This window comes from Dicentrarchus labrax, unplaced genomic scaffold (assembly GCF_905237075.1).
Source record: "Dicentrarchus labrax unplaced genomic scaffold, dlabrax2021, whole genome shotgun sequence".
NCBI classification, from domain to species: Eukaryota; Metazoa; Chordata; class Actinopteri; family Moronidae; genus Dicentrarchus; species Dicentrarchus labrax.
The window spans coordinates 14100790-14121371 of NW_026136707.1; the positions used below are offsets into that span (position 1 = coordinate 14100790).

The 20582-nt window shown below is 39.9% G+C and overlaps 3 protein-coding genes across 10 annotated transcripts in view; 2 read left to right on the top strand and 1 right to left on the bottom strand.

Moving 5' to 3' along the window:
• Positions 1–7375, top strand: part of fhod3b (formin homology 2 domain containing 3b) — an 83917-nt gene extending 76542 nt beyond the window's left edge. For 4 of the 6 annotated variants that reach the window (XM_051407803.1, XM_051407806.1, XM_051407807.1 and 1 more), the window contains 8 exons: positions 278–397; positions 1282–1443; positions 1559–1749; positions 1913–2105; positions 3107–3127; positions 3709–3895; positions 4436–4597; positions 4761–7375. In XM_051407803.1, coding sequence (XP_051263763.1) covers positions 278–397; positions 1282–1443; positions 1559–1749; positions 1913–2105; positions 3107–3127; positions 3709–3895; positions 4436–4597; positions 4761–4843 — 1119 coding nt within the window. In that variant the 3' untranslated portion in view covers positions 4844–7375. The remainder of the gene's footprint in view (positions 1–277; positions 398–1281; positions 1444–1558; positions 1750–1912; positions 2106–3106; positions 3128–3708; positions 3896–4435; positions 4598–4760) is intronic. The other 2 variants (XM_051407804.1, XM_051407808.1) reach the window with 1 other exon arrangement.
• Positions 7376–7493: 118 nt separating this feature from the next.
• On the bottom strand, positions 7494–15226 carry rxrbb (retinoid x receptor, beta b). 3 transcript variants are annotated; one of them, XM_051407814.1, is made up of 12 exons: positions 15058–15226; positions 13747–13940; positions 13243–13396; positions 12830–13009; positions 12398–12451; positions 10929–11089; positions 10434–10563; positions 9878–10004; positions 9730–9771; positions 9529–9620; positions 9313–9418; positions 7494–9183 (listed from the first exon to the last, which is right to left on the bottom strand). In XM_051407814.1, exons 2-12 carry the CDS (start codon positions 13885–13887, stop codon positions 9036–9038), a joined length of 1335 nt encoding a protein of 444 aa, XP_051263774.1. In that variant the 5' UTR covers positions 13888–13940; positions 15058–15226; the 3' UTR covers positions 7494–9035. The 3 variants fall into 3 exon arrangements, with proteins under 3 accessions (XP_051263774.1, XP_051263775.1, XP_051263776.1); XM_051407815.1 differs by lacking the exon at positions 15058–15226 and adding an exon at positions 14818–14986; XM_051407816.1 differs by lacking the exon at positions 12398–12451.
• A 1422-nt stretch (positions 15227–16648) lies between these two features.
• On the top strand, positions 16649–19787 carry LOC127367533 (macrophage mannose receptor 1). The gene is made up of 5 exons (XM_051407441.1): positions 16649–16816; positions 17042–17401; positions 17514–17852; positions 17972–18316; positions 18421–19787. The coding sequence occupies exons 1-5, from the start codon at positions 16771–16773 to the stop codon at positions 18780–18782; spliced, it is 1452 nt and encodes a 483-aa protein (XP_051263401.1). The 5' UTR covers positions 16649–16770; the 3' UTR covers positions 18783–19787.
• Positions 19788–20582: the final 795 nt, after the last annotated feature.

Consider the following 20582-nt stretch of genomic DNA (forward strand, 5'->3'; position numbering starts at 1 on the left):
AGCTGCTAGCCTCAAGCAGACATGAGGGCCGAGGCTACAGAGATCTGGTAACCGCACTTCTTTCTAATTCCACAACCCCAGATTTTTTTCATTTTCAAACCTGGTAGTCTTCAGACTCAACCAACCCCGACTCGAGTGACATCACTTGAGGTAGTTTATCAGACTTCACGCAGCTCCCCCTGCAGCCACAAATAGTAAATATTATTACTGTAATATCATCACTAGTAATGCCTTACTGCCCAACATGGTTCTTGACTGTATTTCCATGCTCTGTTAGGAAGTGGCAGAGCCTCTACAGGACCTGAAGGAGGGGATGGACCAGTTAGAGAAAAACAAGACTCTCCGCTACATCCTGACCACGTTGCTAGCCATAGGCAACTTCCTCAACAGCACTAATGTGAGTAACCCTCAAAGACATATATGGCCTAGAGGTTCCTCTTTTTTCACTTTCTCTCCCTCTGTGTCTTTTACTCACTACCTCCATTTCCTCCCACGCTCCTCCTCCTCCTCCTCCTCCTCCTCCTCCCCCCAACTCACCCGCCAACATATTTATTTGGCAAGGATAACAGTGGACTCTCTATGTGTTGAAGAATGTGCTGCCTGACTGTCTGCATCAGGCACTGTCCTTCTACAGTAAAAAGTTGTCAAGGCCTCTGCTGAACCTGGGTCTGTCTGTCTGAGAGGAAAAAGGGAGGTTGTGTGTTTTCTAACAGTTTGTGTTTGTCTGGCTGCTTGTGTGTGAACTTGCATCAGTGTCTCTGACTGTTTTGTTTTTCTACGGTCTCACTTTGTGACTTTTTGTGGCCTTGCGTGTGCCTTTGTGAGCATGCATCTGTGTGTATGTCTATGTATAAGTGAACCTCTGGGATATGAGAGCCAGAAATGCAAACGGGAAACATAAGTCATCGACATCAAAACAAGTAGTTCCCGTAAATAATGGCTGCATTTATATTTTGCAGTAAGCCATTTAAAACTGGCAGAAGAACAAGGGAGATCCTGTTGGGATTATGTCTTTCATGATATGTTCTGGCTTTTTTTAGCTTCACTGTGGTGAGCAGAACAATCGGTCGGGTCTGAAGTAGATTGTGGTTTCTGATAATCACCAGCCTAATGAATCTACATATCTACTCGGCGCACTCCATTGAGCCCCTTTTTCCGACTGTGCCAAAAAGGAAATTTACTGCAATTTGCTCCTCGAGTAGGGGCTTTTGATTTTTAATTTCAGACAGTTGTTTCCGTCCCACGTTCTGACTGTGTTGCTGTGCATGCATGCATCTCTAGGCTAAAGGCTTTGAGCTGAGTTACTTGGAGAAAGTCCCAGAGGTAAAGGACACAGTTCACAAGCAGTCCCTACTGCACCACGCCTGCTCCATCGTGGTCGAGAAGTTTCCAGACAGCACTGACCTCTACTCTGAGATAGGAGCTATCACCCGCCTGACCAAGGTTAGCCTTGTGTACTTTTTAAAAACTCATTAAACAATTATAGTTGGTTATTAGTAGCAGCAAGTACAAATGCCATATCCATTAAAGAGAGTTCTGTCTGTGGTGTTGTTGTCAGGTGGACTTTGATCAGCTTCAAGACAATCTGGCCCAGATGGAGCGAAGGTGCAAAGCATCATGGGATCACCTCAAGGTCATTGCAAAACATGAGATGAAGCCAGCATTGAAACAGAAAATGTCAGACTTCCTCAAGGACTGTGCAGAGAGAATCATCATTTTGAAGATCGTACATCGAAGAATAATCAATAGGTACGTTCAGATGCAGATCAAATGAGTCCATGCTGGATATTGTCACTACTATTGGTCACAAGTAATTCAGTGGTATTTACAACCATTTGTAGCATTTACGGTGACTTTGTTTCTGCTGAAGGATCTCTGTACAGTGATGTGATGTTTCTCTACGTGTCTGCAGGTTTCACGCCTTTTTACTGTTCCTGGGCCATCCGATATATGCAGTCCGTGAGGTCAGCATTCATCGCTTTAGCAAGATCCTGAGTGAATTTGCCCTGGAGTATCGCACAACAAGAGAGCGCGTGCTACAGCAGAAACAGAAGAGGGCTAACCACCGAGAGAGGAACAAGACCAGGGGAAAAATGATAACAGATGTAAGTGTTCTTCACCACGAGCAACAAGTCACACGTACACTTTCTCCATTTCCTGATCCTCGTCTTTGTTTGGTTTGTACTTTTTCAATTCTGTGAAACAATATGAGCAATCCCTAGACACTGGTTATATCTTTAATCTGGTTAAAGTGCCAAACGTGGCCATTTCTGACAGACACAGCATACATTTGTAATGACATCAGCATAGTTCCCCGGTATTCACATGTATAGGTTACTGTAACAACAATCAGTGAGTTGTTTTTAGTGTATCTCATTCTGTAGCAGGCTAAGAAAGGCCAGAGCAAACACCTCCCTGCATGATTAAAATCCCTTAAACCCTATGGAGTCTGCTGGTCAGAGCGGACTCCACAGCGAGCCTTGGAAGGGGCCCCTCTCTCTTCAAAGGGACCCTAATTCAATCACTGTGTGAAAATTCAAACCTTTGGATGTCCCTGAAGGAGAAATAACAAGGCCCACACCTTAACCACACTCAAAGATGTTCAGTCAAATATGCTTTTCTTTTCCATAGCATGTACATATCTGCAGTGTTTTTATGGGGCGTAAAAATACAAATTGTTGGGGTTTTTTTTATACGGATCAAAAAATGTGTTAATTAGTGAGCTTTAGAGGTGGCAAAAGGAAATTATTTGGACAGAGCCAGGCTGGTTGTTTCCCCATGTTCCCAGTTTTCATGCTAAGCTGCTGCTGGCTCCAGATTTATATTTACTGTACAGACACGAGAGCGTAAAAGCAAATAAGCATGTTTTCCCAAAATGCTGAGCTATTCCTTTAATGGTTAAAATGCAAATCAAGCATTATATGCTTTTTTTATGATGAAAATCAATCTGTAAAATGAGATAACTCTGTTAAAGATAAAGCCTAAAGACTGTTTTCTGAAACATTGTCTCTTTGTAGGTGAAAGGTTTTCACTTGATACCAGCAGTGTAATATATTTACAGCACGCCTTTTGGCATTTTCTCCTTCTATTTCTTTTATCTCCGTAGAGTGAGGACGATGATAGTGAGGTAACTGTGTGCAAATAAGTGCATGTGAATTTCCCGTTGTGACTAACATTCAACCAGACTGTGTTGTAATATCTTTGAACAATAACCGGTGTGTATACGGAGATTAACAAAGATCGTGCCCTCAGTAAGACTGACAGTGTGTGACCTTAAATGAATGAGGAAGCTTGAAGGTGATGACAAGGCGAGAGAAAAAGGTGTTTGCATGAGGTCGGCTGGAGCGTTGAGTGAATCTTACCAGGGGGAGCACCTACTTCCTGGTAGAAATAAATGGACCTCAGCTGAACTGCTGAACCTGGCATGTCTGCACTGTTGCAAGAACCAGTTATGAAGAAAAAGGGGAATTCCTTTTTTTTTGTCCTTGTCACAGAACAAACAGCACTTAAGATGTGTATCAATGACTAATTGTTCTTACTTTAGGCTGGAAAGTGTTGTGTCACTAGTAGAGATTAACCTTTATGACAAGTTTGATACTCAAAGCTTTTCTTTATTGTTCTTCCATAATCCTAAAAGTGTCAGAGCATGGAGTTTCAATACTAATAAAATGTCAGATATTGTAATCATGTGTGCTCTCCCTCCTCTAGAGTGGTAAATTTGGCGGTGCCCCGTCAGAAGCACAGGAGAGCCAGCCTCAGGGTATCCAGTATGCTGAAGATGTGGCTGAACATGAGAACATGAAGGCCGTATTAAAGAGTAGCCTGCAGGGTGGAGAGAGTGGGACGTCCACAGTGCCCGGCCTCCGTACACGCACCAGAGCCAGCAGCACCAGAGGTCAATCTCATAAACATGTTATACTGTTGCAACCCCCACATAGTATATAACATATTTATATTAATATCATCCATCCAGTACACATTTGTAAAAGAATTTGTAGTGACATTCATGGCCAGATGATGAATCCTATCGATGTTGATGATCTCCTGGCTTTTCCTCTAGTGACACGAGGTTCACATTTGTGGTTTTGCGTGCAATGTCTTGACAATCATTGGATGGATTGTACAATATATATATATATATATATATATATATATATATATATATGTATGTATGTACTCCGCTGATTTTTTTATGACTAAATTCATCAGCTGTACTTTTTAGTGCTAGTTAGCAATTGTTAGCATGTTAACTGCTAAACCACAATGATGAACTTTACATTATACCTGCTTAACATCAGCATGTCAGCCCCGTCAGTGTAAGTATGATAGCATGCTAAAGGTGTGTCTAAGTACACTCAGTCTTGATTTGTTAAACCTGCCCTACTATACAATATGCCTTGTTGTTTTCTTATCCATTCTGATCTTGTTGTTTTAGGGCGTGTTCCCCCATGGTGCTCTGCCAATGATGACCCAGTGAACTGCACAGATGACACAGCTGATGAGATCATGGAGAGGATTGTTAGGTCAGCCACTCAGGGGCCCAGCCAGCGGACGCAACCTCGGGAGAGGAGACGGTCCCGAGCCAACCGAAAATCATGTGAGTCACGTCAACTATTGGACAAGTGGCCTGATTTATTACCATGCACAGAGAAATGTTATCAGCTGCATGCACCAACACACTGGTCCAAAGCTGTTACTTATCAGTTTGTCATTCTCTCTCCACGTCCCCTTTTATTTCTCCTCCTGTCCTGCCTGCACAGTGAGGAGGACACTGAAGAACGGTTTGACGACAGAGGAGGCAAACGCTCTTGGCTTGTCCAGTGGTTCAGAGATGCAGGTGTGAGCTGGACATAAAGACGTCTGGAAGCCCTTTCACTGCCCCTCCAACGCCCACACCCAGCCGGGCAACCCACTCCACCCTGGCTTGGCACTAAAATCCCCCTCCCCCCAGCTTCGATGAGTTGACCTCATCTTTCTGCGTTTCTGTTTACATCGGCTTGACACGAGTGCTTCCTGACGAGAGTGGATAAAAAGCGGAACAAGATTTTTATTCACGAACTGACGGCCGGAGAGCGCAGACATGGAGTGCTGTAATCAAACCAGTTTTGCTGTTGCTGGATAAACGTAGATGAGCTGCACTCACAAGGCTTAATCACAATCATCCTTTGAACGTGACACTGCATACAAACACCCGCGCAAAAATTAGTTGTTTTTTTTAGGCCGAGGGTATGGAAAGAGTTGGCAGTGTGTATGCTTCAGCCTACGTGGCCTTGACTGAATCCAAAGGGCTAGAAGTGTGGTACAGACACTAAACTCTCCACTGGTTTAGTGTCAGCCCCGAAGCTTTAGTGACAAATTAAATTGAAAGAAATCTCATCTATTGAATAGATGGCTTTGTGCAGAAGGTTATTCTGTTATATACTACTGTGGTAGTTTTGTGTTTCTTTTCATTTTGCTCAAGAAGGTGCTCAAATAAGGAACAATTGCACTGGATGTAAAAGTTGGGTATCAATGGAATGTGAAATCCTTGACACTGATGAACCACTCTGACATCTAAATCTGAAAATGTACTCAACAGTTTAACCAGCAAATCAAAAGTAGCACACTTTTTATGTCTAATCAAAGTGGACAGATTCAAAGCAGATGTGCATCTAAAGCTTTGTCAAAGGTCTGTTAGTTGACTGGATAGGAAGGAATTAATGCGAGAAACGTTTTTGTAAAGTTCACAGTCAACAGTTCAGTTACTGTTACTAGTTTTAGACTAATGCTGATCATGCAAACATTTTTAGCTTCAATAAATGTAGACAAGTTGAATTATGTGACCTATTCTCAGTCGGAAACAGCTTGAGGAAGGCAGACAGTGTTACAGGTGAGCAACCTTCATAGAGTTAATGTAGTTTTATTTTCTAGAAACTATGAGCTGCACATTTCAGAGTGCCTTTCAGAGACAGTTATTTATTAAGACGTTTTCAGGGACATATAATCAAGAAAATGTTACAACAGATGTGCAGTCTGTGAGGGGGGGGATAATATTGCAATGTACATCATTCACGAGCTGTGATTTATTTTTAACCAGTGTTTTCAAACTTGTCCTGGCAAAATGTCTGCTTTTTTGCCACGTTATACGTCTTGGATCAAATAGTTTGTTAGGGAGATAGCTTTAAAGTATTTATGACAACTTAGGGATTGGTTATGCACATTAGCTGTATCTTGTTGCCTTACTGTAGAATATGAACATGCATCGTTCCTCTCAAGTCATGATCTAGGTAAAATGTAAGAGCTGAAATTCATGTGTAGCTCAGCTGGCATCATTGGAGATCTCGGTTTGTAATTCACAGGACATATAAAGTATTCCTTCACTCTCTTAACTATGAATGTGAACATCAGGGGTTACATGATAATTAGTAATATGGACGCACATAGAATCTCCATTATTTATCTATTGTAAATCTGTATTGAAGTGGATAAGGAGCCCACAGTTAAACTTTGATTATATAGGTCTGTTTTTGAACTATTGGTGAACTAATGTTGCTATTAATTATTTTGGAATGGCCTTCGCTAAATGTATAACATGCATAACTTCAGTTTGTATCACGGAAAGGTAAATCTATCCACTAGCAAATTCTCACTGTGATGGAACATAGCCATTGAAAGAAAACAAGAAATCTAGCGCAACATGATCATGATAAAGCTACATAAAACCACACCAGCAGTACCATTTTTTTTTTTTTTTGTTACGTTTAGAATTTACTGAAACCAATTCAGCACCTTAGACTCAATGTGTAGCATGCAACTTAGTAGTTATGGGGGGAAGCGCATTGTGTTTCCCAGATTGTACTGATTTTTGTCAAAACCAAGAAAGAACAGATGTGTAAAGTAATATGGGGGGGGATGCTGTAAAATGATGTAAATGTCATGACAATGTCCGTTTGTTCTTTGTTTCTGTTTTTTGCTCCACGTGTAGAATAGTGTATTATAGACTAAAAGCAGTATTATTCTAAATATAATTTAAGCAAACCAAGCCATGCATGGTTTAAAAAGGTGTCACTTCTGCTTGATACAAAGGGAGGTTCACTTTAGTTCTCAGAGCTGTAGGGTTTGTGTGCGTGTTATTAAACCTTTTTACTTCACAGACTGTAAAGTGAACAAATGTGGTGAAACACGCAGTGATGAAATTCACCAGCTAATCCTGTGGAATCCCCTTAGAAGCCTTTGATTTCATTGCACTCAACGTTTTCTTCTTTTAATTTAACATTAGCCCACGACACACATTGCTGCCTGTGCCATAACATCACTGTGGAACAAGGCTTCTATTGCGTCTATGCCCACAGCAAAAACTATGTAACAACTACAATAAAAAGGCTCATTAAAACAACGTTTGACATTTTTTTATTTTTAATCATCTTTCAATTGTGTTGTTTTGCCTCTGAGTTTCCTCCAGGGAAAAATATTTGTCAAGTCTAACACTTTTTGGAAAGAAAAAGCAAACGAAAAAAACTTAAGCCTCTTTATTTTCAGTCCACACAACCCATGCTTCAAGTCACTTTATGTTCAAGAGCACATAGAGGTCGATGCCAAGCTTGCCAATACAGCTCATCTGGTGTTTACACATGGCAATCATACAGACCTCATTTGGTCTTGCTTAAAATTCCTATATGTCCACAGGTGTTATGGATCTAAATGTGATTATGGTTTGCTTTTAATAAATTGCAGAGACATTACGATGAACAAGACATCTACCTAAAAAAGGGGGGAGGGGAAGGTAGGAAAATACAACTGAGCATCAAAAAAAAAAAAAAAAAAAAAAAGCACAAAAAATAATAATTAGCTGAAACAGTCTCAGCAAATCCAGTGCAACCCAAGACATGTTCTGCTTTACACTAGCGGAAAACTAAAAACAAGGGCACATGTTAAGAATTATATAATTTGTATCTCCTGATCATAATTCAAATTTATCAATGTACATTTTCCCTGAACAATTACTTTTGCACAGTACCTCAAAATTGTATAGATAAATTACAAAATGGAGTATTCCCTTTCCACCAGACATGATTTACTTTGTAAAACCCCTGAATGACTGACAGGCAGAAAGCTCTTATGCAGTTTATATTTTATATTGCTACATTTTTAACAAAGATTAACAAAGGGATTTTCAGTTTTGCATATTTTCTTAGGTTTGTGGTTTGGTGTGCGTCTGCACCAATAATGTCAAATTATCTCTGAAATAGCACCAAAAGACAAACGCCTGACTATTTACAGGCCAGGCGTTTATTGAAAGTATGTTTTAGAAATAGTACATAGCAAGTGTGCAGTGCAGTTTAATCGTTAACCACAAAGTGATTCAATTTATAAAATGGCAAAGAAGTAAACAACACTAACTGTATATTACCACACACATAAAGCTGATCCTCAATCAACACAGACAAGTCAGACCTGACAGTTTCAGCTGCTGACTTGTCTTCTATCTCAGGGTCACGGTTAAGATTTAATCTTCTGCAATGGATACAAGTAAACTCAGAGCTGTTGTTGGACACAGTTCCCGGTGACTGTTTGGTACAATAATGTACTTTTAGATCTGGCTTGAATTAGAAATTATAAAAAGAAGACTCCGTCCTTAATTCATATTCATGATACAGGTTGCCTTCCTTTTAAAAAACAGGTTTTAGGGATAAGTTCAGTTGGAGAAACAACTGAAGCGTAATGTTTGAGGTGTCTAAAAAGCTTATATAAAAATGTATACCCAAATTATAGCTCCTGTGAGGGAAATATGTAAATGTTTACATTTTTAAAAATACCTTCTTTTTTTTTTAACCAGTTACTCATGAAGTTATTTGAACATATAGCACCAGCTTGTAGATCATGCCAAGCCTTGGGTTTGGTCTAAAGAGCAAATCTGTGCTGCACTAAAATAGTGTAACCCAGACAGCAGTGAGACAAATTGACAAATCTTCAAAGAACTTAAAGTGCCACTCCAGTCCCACTCCAGCTTCCCAGACTTCAGCTATCTAAACCTAACCACAGTACGCGTTTCCTATCTAAGACAACTGATGGGGAGCTTCAAGCATTTCCATTAGGAAAGTGTCAATAGGTGTGTCACCGATCAGCTTGAAGAAGAAGAGATGCTCCAAGCACTTCAAGCCGATGGATCGCAGTGCTGGCAGTCGAAGAAGGAGCTTCGCAAACCTGCATGGAGCAGAGAGGATGGCATTTGGTTTGACAAGATGAAGGATCCACCAATGAAATTGTGAAATCAATGCAGCGGAGTAAAAAACAAGACTATGCTAAGCTCATCGTAGCTGTGGACCTTCCTACCTTCCCTGCTGCTCTGGGTATCTCTGTTTGCAGTAGGCTTCCAATGATGCATAGACCTTTTCTCTAAGGAGCTCCACCTCACTGGTGTTGGAGAGCCCTTTAGCATCTGCAGGAAAATATCTTTTCATTAGGGTCAGGACACCTAAAGACGCATCCTACTTTATGAATAAAATGTTAAATCTTTCTTATTTAGATATATTAGCATTGCACAGGCACCTGGGTTGAAGAGGACGATGGCTCGGAGGCAGCCCAGCTCTGTTTTGTCCATTTGCATATCTCTCATTTTATTGACAAGCTCGGTAAGGACCCTAAATAATGACACAGTTTCAGTGTAACATACAATACATGATGAGAAACTTACACTAATTGTACTGACTTCAAGACATACTCATTAATATTATAAAAGTGTAAAATTACCTGTCAAATATGGCGCCGACCTCCGCACTCTGCACACTCTCCCTGTGTTAAATAAAACCACTTATTAGGCTGACACTAGACATATGTAAAACGATAGACAAGCAGTGTATTTGAGTATGCTGTCAATTTTCTTTTCCTGTAGATGTACCTGTCAAAAATGGCTCCTACTCCTGCGCTGTGTGCACTGTCACGCTGCAGCTCGGAGGCCAGGAGAACTCCATCCTTCAAAGCAATGGAGCGATGGGAGAACGAGGCAATGAGGAGCTCATTCCACCCTGACAAATGAAAAACAATTGAACACTGGTAAGTAATGACATCCATGAAAAGCAGTCAGTCAGTAGTATGGTAGGTGAAATTACACCCACAATGGATAGTGGTTTTAAAGAGGAACATCTGTCTGACTTTTACTTTCTATCCTTAATTTGAAATAACTGGCAGCAAAAGGTAAACTCAGGGTTTTGTTGGCTCTGCTATAAGATCTGTTTTAACTAGGATATGAACATTTCCTGGTGTTTTGACACTGTTAGATAGCAGTGTCATTGTATAAGACAGCTTTACACTTATAACGTGAAAACAGAGCGTTTATGGCCTTGTTACTCTTTCAAAAGTGTACTTGCTATATTCATAACCTGCCTCTGATACACTTGCAAGGACATAAAGTGGACCTGAACTCCGTGTTGATTTTGAAAGGTGCTTGATCATACCTGCACGGAGAAGGATGACCTGGTCATCAAGGGGCAGTTCAGAGAAATGAGGAATTCTCTTTGCCCACTCAACCAAGGCAAACAGCTGTTTGTCTGCAGTCTGACAGATGTTGGTAACTGCATCATGGGGCTGAAACCAAACAACAGTTTACAACAATGTTTACTTAGTTGTACATCCAAAACAAATTCTTCCAGCAATAACAGTAAGCCTGTACTTTTTTTAGGTTTTTAAGTTTAACTTTTTTTAAATCCTCAATGGGGACATTCTTTTTTCACTGAGCATTTACACACATGGACCCAAAATACAATCATGAACACACAGGGCTTATAGACTTGCTAATGTGGATAAGAGAGTGGAACTGGCACCTCTCCAGCTACCAGTCCACAAGTCCCTACAGACTGAGCTACTGCCTTATTCTAAAAACATGAGGCCCAAACCCATTATGCTACAAAGTTATTGATTCTCATATCTATTGGTATGGTGCAACCACTCACGGAATTGCCTGCAGAACCACCATCAGAGTGAAGCTCAGTCTTGTGCTCCACAGCAGTCTCTGCCTCTAAAATCTTCTCCACGGGCATCTCCTCGTTCACTCCGACACTGAACTCCAGCTCTCCTTCGCGTTCTCGGTTCCTCTGGCGCTCCTCCTGGACCGCTGCATCAAACAAAACACAAGGAGACAGTGGGGGAGGGGAGAGAAAGGAAATGAGATGATGGTAAATATTGAAGAATGAAAAGATTCTGGGGAAAAGAAATGTGCAAACTGATGAATTTATGGGTTAAAGAGTGATATTGTGCAAAATGCTGTCTCTTGTAGGATTTATGTTTTATTGAGAAAGACCTTTTCAAATTCTATACTGCCTTGAGAAAAAGGTATTCATGTTAGTAACAGCAGAAATGCATTTCAAAAGCATTGCATTCAGTGGATTGCTGTCAATTACAACATAAAAGTATGGCTAGTAATCTCTACAGCACATCACTCAAGATTTTAGATTGTTGATTATGTCTCTCAGCGCACCTTTCTACATAGTGATTTTACACTTTTCAAAATAGCTTAACAATATCAAAAGTCAGATGAATTTACTTCAACATTATCAACAGAAGTTTAGTAACTGACAGGTTGAAGTTACATGCATGAGCTTGTTATCAGCATGCCCTTGAGTTAGCTTACATGCATTAGTTTAATGTTTCACAATCAAATACTAAATGGTTAAAGACAGAATCACAATGCATCTAAAAATCTATGGCTTTCCCACCCAGACTTAAATGGCGGCCTGACTCCAGAGTGGTGCTGTCCTAACCAGCACAAAGCACCATAAGGACAACTGAGGAGCCTAGAGACTAACGTGAAGTTTGTTAAAACTTGACAATAAATATTTAAATACAGCAACACAAAGGGAGACCTCAGTGATCTCAGTGAGGTGAAAGTACAGCATCTGTTATCTAATCCAAAAAAATATCACCACATATTCTGAATTCTCTTGATCGAATCGGGGGAGAAAACCCAACAGAGCTGTCTAAATCGCTTTGAAAATACTGACACTATAACATGTAATCTACCCATCTCACTGGAAGATCAGACACTAGTAAAGAGGCAACACCTCCCATAATACATTTACTGTATACTATATGCATTTAAGATACATAAACTGACCTTGTGGCCTATGAAGGACCCTAACTAGAATGAGATCCATTATATTCTTTGCTGCTCCAACACCAATCCACTCTATCAGATTTTATAATAGTTACACACATTCAACAAACAACGTATAACTGCCTAACTGCTTATTTTATAAAGCACTAGAACATCACAAGGCAATATACAGCGAACCACACTCTCCATCATTTCTGGGTACATTTTCGCAAATAAATCCTCCAGTCAACAATTTTGCAGGTCTAACACAACAGGCTAGTTCTATAAGTAACATCAAAATACAGTATCTTTAAGATTTCAATGTCATACTCATCCATCCCTCATCTTTTCCATCTTCTTTTATCCACTTTACATGTTTGATCACTATTGAAAGATGGAGAAAGGGCAGAATAGGAGAAAATGAAGAGAAGAGATGGAGAGGGGTTAGTTATATAAACCAGCCCCAATACACCTGTCTCTACCCTTTAGATTATCTAATCTAGCATCCGCCCTCACCTACGCCAGGAAAACGGTGCTAATCCAATATTTCTTAATCAATTCAATTGGGCTTTCTTTGGCATAATGACTTATTTTAAGCAATCTAACTGACTGCCAATGTTTGAATCATTCTAAAAATACACATTTAACACAAACTCCAAAGTATAAGACAACTCGCAACAAAACGTGTTCCTAAACCTTCATTAGCCAAACAGGCTCTCAAAATGAACTTGAACCTCTATAACAACCCTGTTCCTTGCATACCTTCCCTCTTCATGCCCATGGCCAGGCACTTCTGGTAGCGGCAGTACTGGCAGCGATTGCGCTGGCGTTTGTCGACCAGGCACTCTTTGTTATCCCTGCAGGTATAGCTCAGGTCTTTGCGCACAGTTCGTTTGAAGAAACCTTTGCAACCCTCACAGCTGTACACGCCATAATGCTTGCCTGTAAAATTAAACAAGTTAAAATAGTAAGGTTAGAGGCTGATGGGAAGCTCAAACACAATATCAAAGTGGTAAAACAGTCTGACATACATTTTATATTTCCATTAGCAGTCGTGACTGAGATCCATTTGTTTAAATCTGACAGTATCTGACAGGGATTATCCACACTTTTTAAAAAAAGTCTGTAGCTGATGTTTCACTTGTCCTAATCCTGCTCCGAGTGCATTCACTCACCAGAAGAGCGATCTCCACAGATGACACACAAGCGTTTCTGAGACAACATTAGTCCAGGGCTGTGAGCTGGCATGGGCCTCAGGCCAAACGGAGGCTTGATATCTTCTGAGCTGCTGATTGAGTGCATCCCTGATATGGGTGCTGAAGAAGAGATCTGGATACACAGTGCAAGCAAAAAAAGAACAATTAAAACATTGTCTATGTGTAATATTAAATGACAACCCTGCTTTTTGTTTCCTTGACTATGTGGTCGTCTTATTCAATACCCTGATAACACTGATTGAGCATCAGTGTGCACACAAAAACTTCCTGCAACTAACATTATGCAAAGGTGCTTCCTCCTCTTTTAACCATTCACTGAATTATACACATAATATGTATAAACTTTTAATACAGTGTACCCAAATCTAACACTTAGCCCTTTGCCCCAGGTAAACAAACACCGGTACCCTACAATTGAGGCAAACATTTAATTCAGTCATTTCAATAACGACTGTCACTTACCTGACTGTTGCTGATGGGGCCAAATCCCAGAGAGGGCGAGACCACTGGGGAGTTAAGTGACGGACTGATAACTGAGAAAGGAGAACCCAAGATGTTGGTGGGGCTGTTGGAGGCTGAACTGTTGGGCTGCTGTGAGGACATGACTAGTAAACTACCCAGTGGAGAGGAAGATGTCCCGTCTGAAGGATATCAATCTGAGGGTGACACAAACAGGAAATCATTAGCATTAGTTTTTTTGATTGAACTTGCTTGATTCAGGCATTTGTCTTTGCAGTAAACGGTTGTGATTGCAAGTATAACTGAAAACAATTACCAGGCGATCAATACTGGTAAAAAGAAGACATTTTAAGCTTTTGGATTTGTGGTGAGAAATTGTGATGGGAGTCCTTTTTTGCAGGACACACTTACGTTGCCTATTTTACCCACAGTACATGAAACTTAACCAGTAAAATAAACCTGACACAAATGTCAAACGAAAGAAGTGCTTTGATGGACGAGATGTGATTTTGAACCACGTCGATTATTAGTTAGCTGAACCTCATAATTGTTTTACATGAGCCGCCCTAATCAAAGTGGTCAAATTAAAAGGGAAATCACATTGAGACCAAAGCAGCCTTTTTCCGTTTGGTCATCTGTATTCAGACTAAACAAAACCACAAAATAGTTACACTAACATTTGCTTACATTAGACAGTATTTGTTAACGTTGGCTGGTCGCTGTTGGCATCGCAATAACGTTACACGTTTGCTAAATGTTGCTAATGTTACGCCGTAACGTTGACATTAACAAGGAAAACAGCATTAAGTAAAGGTACAAAAAACCGCAAACACCCGTACCAGTGTCCATTAGTGTTTTCACGAATAAATGCTAACGTTAGTACAATGTATTACTGGTCGTAACATATAAATACCCCCATACGTTTTGCTTTTACCGTTAGCTAGTTAGCTAGCTGCAAATCCATAACCGCTCGAAAGACCCTGGCTACAGCTAACATTAGCTTCGGTTGCCATAAGTTACGTCTGACTAATCTTTCACCCTACTACGTTTCATAAAACTACGATATGAACATACCCCGGTATTCATCAAGAAAACTTGCAGCTCATTAACGCGACGGTCATCGAACCACTCCAATAAATCTGCACAACCAGCGCAGTGTTTTCTAGCTAGCTAAGATTAGCCTCTTAGCTTCAATTACGGCTAACTTGGCTAATATGGTTAGCATTAGCCTTTTGCACGGGTTCGGGGTGGTAGTCTGAAGAAGCAGTTGTTGACAAAATCGCTCATGGTCGTTTGAAGGTTGGGATTACTTACCAGACACACCTTCGACGCATTGTTGGAAACCACTTTGCTATACTTGTAATCGGACAAGCGCCAGACAACAAGCCGACGCTCAGATCCAGTTTACTTCAACTTGACGCTGTTGTTGTTTACAGGCCATGATGGCTCAGTGCCAGTATCCCTTGAGCCAAAATGTCTCATGGGACCACCCATAACAGTACTGTCATATGACACTCCTGCAGTGTATCTTCAGCATGATATATAATTTAATCAGGCTGATTGTGTTTCATTGTTTCACGATTCTGCGCAAGATTTGAACGCATGCATGAAAATAATAATTATAATAAATTACACTTAATGGTTTGTTACAACCTCTATATATATACTGCTCTAAAATCGTGTAAACGACCTTCCAAATAAAGTCGACTCGTACACATAAACGCACCATCTGTTCAGTGCACAAAACGTTGTTATAAAAGGCACATATCCACATCTATGAATATCACTATGTAATTTTAACATGAGGTATTGGTAAACTAAAACTCATGAGATGGTAATTTGTATTAAATTCAAACACAAATGCAGTGTGTGTTTTTTGGGTGGTTTAAGTATGGCACAAGAGATAAGCTGCAGCCCCACTGTGTGGTCCACACCTACAACAAGTGCTGGAATGCTTTTCTCTCTGGGAGGAGGGGTATATAGGCTACAGTATTGCACAATGTGTTTAAGCTCCAGTGACGTTGTATGGTATCATTTTTCACTAATCATTTGAAATATTTAACACAGGGTTTGGTTTTTGTAATCCTTTGACCTCATCTTCTAACTCCTATCTACTCTATGGTGAAGAATGACTTGCACTTTAAAAAGAGTTGTTAATTAATATGTGTTTAACCCTTTGGATCCAGAAGTGTGCTACAATTTCTATTTAGCAGCATTTACTTTTTCTTTTCACATGGTTAAATTGTTTAAAATATTCATTTTGTCACTTATAATAAAAGCAGTTTCTAAGAAAAACTCCTATGGCCTATGGAAACCCCAGTTGATTTTTTTTTATTACAATACTGTTTCTCAATACTTCATTGGATTAATTTAACATTTTAATGAATAATGTTTTATAACTGAGTAATTCCCATTTTCTCACACACATCAGTGACTGGGTGGGGGTCTACTGAAATATTTTAAATGATAAGATGTGATAGGTTTACGCTAATCCCTTGTCAGCTTTTGGTTTCAGTATCGGACAGGAGAAGGGAGATGTGGGAAAGGGGTTTACATTTTTCACAGTTTGCAAACAAAAAGCTTACCTTCATTCTTTACTTTATCTATCTCAGGGAGGTGGGGCGATCTTAATGTTGCCTGCTCTGATCAGGGATTTTAATTAAATAATAATAATTTAATAAACACTGCTAAATAATGACAGGATCATAGACCATTCATATGTAAGCAGATTCACAAAGTTGTCCACTGTTGGTCATTGTATTTCATGGCAGGGTTTGCTGTTTTCATCTCCACAAACCATAAAGTCACGTACAGTATGTGCAAGAGAGAACGAAACCTGAAATACTGCTTTGTCAGTAACCGCTCTAGAAGACCTGTCTCTTAACAAGCCAAGTGGCATTCTTACTGCAAACACTGTGCTCCTGACAGTTACTATTACCTTATGTTAGAACCAGAAACTGGTCATAACAGGACATAATATTGATTTATTTACATTTTATTTTTTATTTTTTTTTGCTTTTTGTTAAGATGATCATGACTGAAAACAGATTCATCGTGATGCTTTTGATCTCAGGTTTGAACCTTACATGCTTTTTTTTAAATAGCTGTTGATTGTGTTATATGATATTTTTCAAATGTATAATATAAATGCATGAATATAGTTGGCTGCTCGTGAAGACACTGAACATTTTAATTGTGAAGAAAGAACTCTTTTTGAAATGAAAAAATACAAATACAAGAATGTTGTTATTATTGTTGGTACTCAAACTGCTGTAATATACTACCTGTAATTTCACAGGATTTTGCTCCTTCACACTGGGATCTTCAGATTTTCACCTTATTAACATTTCAAAGACCTACGAAGAAGCAAAGACCTATTGCAGAGAGATGTACACTGATTTAGCTACAGTTCATAACTCAACAGATATGAATAGATTGGTCACATTCATTTCGGATGCCGTTGCCAGAGCTTGGATAGGACTGGAGACTGGAGATGTGTGGATGTGGCACTGGTCGTGGCCTGATCAAAAACTGGATTTTTTTAACTGGAAGGCAGGAGAACCTCAAAATAAGAATCAAGATGCGTGTGCAGCAATGGATCAACACGGCAAGTGGTTTGAAAGTGACTGTGGAACTAGTAGAAGTTTTGTTTGTCATGGTAAGTGAAATGGCAATATTGCAGTCAGTTATTTCAGACTGCACATTTACATTTAAATGCAGAACATTACTATGTTCTTTATGTCTTAAATATGAAATCTGTGGACTTGCAGGCAACAGTGATACCAGTGGTCACATTTTTGTTGCTGAGACCAAATCATGGAGGGACGCTCAGAATCATTGCAGGGGCTTATCGTCTGATCTGGTCAGCATACACTTGGCAAAAGAGAATGAGGCTGTACAAAATGTGTCAGCGTCACAAAATGTGTGGATTGGCCTCTTCAAAGATCCCTGGAAGTGGTCTGATGGGAGCAACTCATCATTCCGTGACTGGAAACCCTTCCAGCCTAACTACCTTGAAGGTCAGAATTGTGTTGCTGCTGTATTCAAGGGTCAAGGGAAGTGGAATGACCTAAAATGCAGTGGCAAACGCCGTTTTGTTTGTCGTGGGGGTAAGTTGCTGTATTACATTCTCTGTAAGCAAAGTGATCTAGTAGAATTTCGTATATTAATGTTTTTTAACCTTACACAAACCACTCAGTGTCTATTAATTTATCACTTACTCTTACAGCAAATAAATCCATTCCAACCACCGACCAAGTAAATATGACAACTCTTCCAAACACATCTCAAGAGGTCATAATAACATATCACTTTACTGTGGTTTCTACCAATCATTCAAACACTATAAATGTTACCACCACTGAAGCAACAACTGCCAATGAAGTGACAACACCAAATACCACAGATATTGTGTTAAGTACCTCAAGCACTGAGCTCAACAATGCAACTGCAGAACTATCAACTGTGACAACAACGCAGATAACTTCCACAACTACTGTACACACAACAACAGATGGCGCCTCTGCATTAACAACACTGAATGAGACTCTAAAGCCCACTGAAATGGCTCTAGGTAAGTTTAAACTTATCAAGTGCCTTTGTCTTCATTTTGCTTAAATTTGTATTAGGAAATTAAGTACAGTGTCTCTGTTTTTCCTTCCTGTTGTCTTCCTAAAGGAAATCTGATACTAATCCAGGAAAACATGACATGGATTGAAGCTATGAGTTACTGCAGGGAGCACCATATTGACCTTGTCCACATTACCACCAAAGACATTCAGGAGAAGGTGGCTGTAAAGGCAAAGAACGCTACCTCTCCCCACGTCTGGCTAGGTCTACGCTACACTTGTAATTTTAACTTTTGGTTCTGGACCAGTTCAACTACTGCCTGTTACCTGAACTGGGCACCGGGACAAGGATCAGAGGGGAAATATGACTGTGGTGTTACAGGTGCCATTGAGGCCACTGGGAGGCAGCAGTGGGTAGGCTTGCCTGAGACAGAAAAACTGAACTTCATCTGCTCTGCATGTGCTGGATGAGTGCAGACGGCCGGTGACACTTAAGAGAAGGAATAATTTTTATATGTGTGCTAGTTATACAAGCTTTGCTGTTTCACAATGATATGTTTGCAACTGCTAATTTAATGTTTTTGACATAAATTGTAACATAAAGCTGATGGACTTCAGCAGAAATATGGGTATTTCAACGCTCCCTTATGACGTCATACTTCTACCTTTGTTGAAATACAGCTGCCTTCTCTATTGTTCAGATTGAATTTCATTAAATATGAAAACCTCATGTGGTGTGTAGGCGTGCACATTCACAGTCATGGGCAGCAAGAGTAATGTGAGAACATTGATCTGCTCTATGCTTTTCACTCAGGGGTTACTATTTGCATGTTGACCCCCTGGGTTGGGCCCCCAAGACTGTCTTTTTCAGACCACCAGAGTATGGCCCCAATCCAGACTGCCTGCTGCCCTCACTGACCTGACCTTCACTAGCGGCAGCATGGAAGACAGAGCTCACAGACGCTCACCTTCCTGTCTGCACCCTTGAGGTGCATGGAGCATCTATAACCATGGGAACTGGAAATGATACAACATATTCATTGATCAAAAACAAACTGTATTTCATCGATCTCAAACTGTATGACATAAATGCAACAGTGAATCGACTGTTTTAACTGTTATCAGACAGCTTGTTCCATAGAACCAGTCTTTGGATGAAAATCATATGTTGCTTGTGTATTTTTTTTTTTTTTTTTTACTTTTCACAACACAGTAAAATCCTGCTTTCTTTTTGAAATTAATATCTCCTGATAAATGTTCGAATGGGCTTTAATTGTCAGTTGGTACATTTTAAAGTCCAAGATCTCTATGAGTTGAAAAAAGAAACTGTGTTAAGAATGGAGGAAATATATTGTGTTTAATACTGTAAGTAATTATAACTGTCAGTTAAAACTATTGGAAAACAAATGGTGATACTGGATGCATACTGAAGTGAGTCCTTAAATCACAAAATGAATAAAATTATACGTAACTACATCCCAGTACATTCCTACATGCCTGTTTTTGGGAAGAAGTGACCTTAATATTTTTCAATACTTTAAATATGATCCAGTTTTAAGGACAGTACAGCATTATATGAGTATGTTGGCAATGTTTAGTTAAATAACCCCATATAACCACTGAATACCAGTACATATAGCTTGTAATCCACCACTGAATTCTGATAACTGCTTTTGCATCCACAATGAGGGTCTTGTCACTTGTCAATTACCACGGACCATTACACATGAGTGTGTCTTAGCTTAGTTTTTCTCTGAATAGGCATTGGTCAGTGCGCCTCCCATCAGTTCAATGTTAATGTCCCATTGGGTCCAGTCAGTCAGTCTCTGGACTACCCCCTCACCTCTTTTTCTCACCCTCATCTTCTCTTGTGTGCTGTCCAGCTGGCTCTGACCTCTGACCCTTTCACCCTCACTCCTGACCCCTGAGGACATTCCCACGCCACACCCTTTTGTGTACATCTCTCCATGGAAACCCAGTGGTCACTCCCTCTGCATTTTTAGAGATTATGGTGATAGACATAATTCACTTTCACCGGGATCAGTGTAATGCAACCTAATTTGGCCTAATCCCAATTCAAGTATGAGGTGCAACAAAACTGTGCTACAAAAGTGTATATTTATTAAGAGTGTGTGTAAACCTTCCCAATATAGGACATAAAATACCATCATTACTTTACATGTCAGTTTATCATATGAATGATTAGCCTTACAAAATATAATACAGAATATATTTACCAAATCAAAAAGTTAAATACAATGACAAAATACT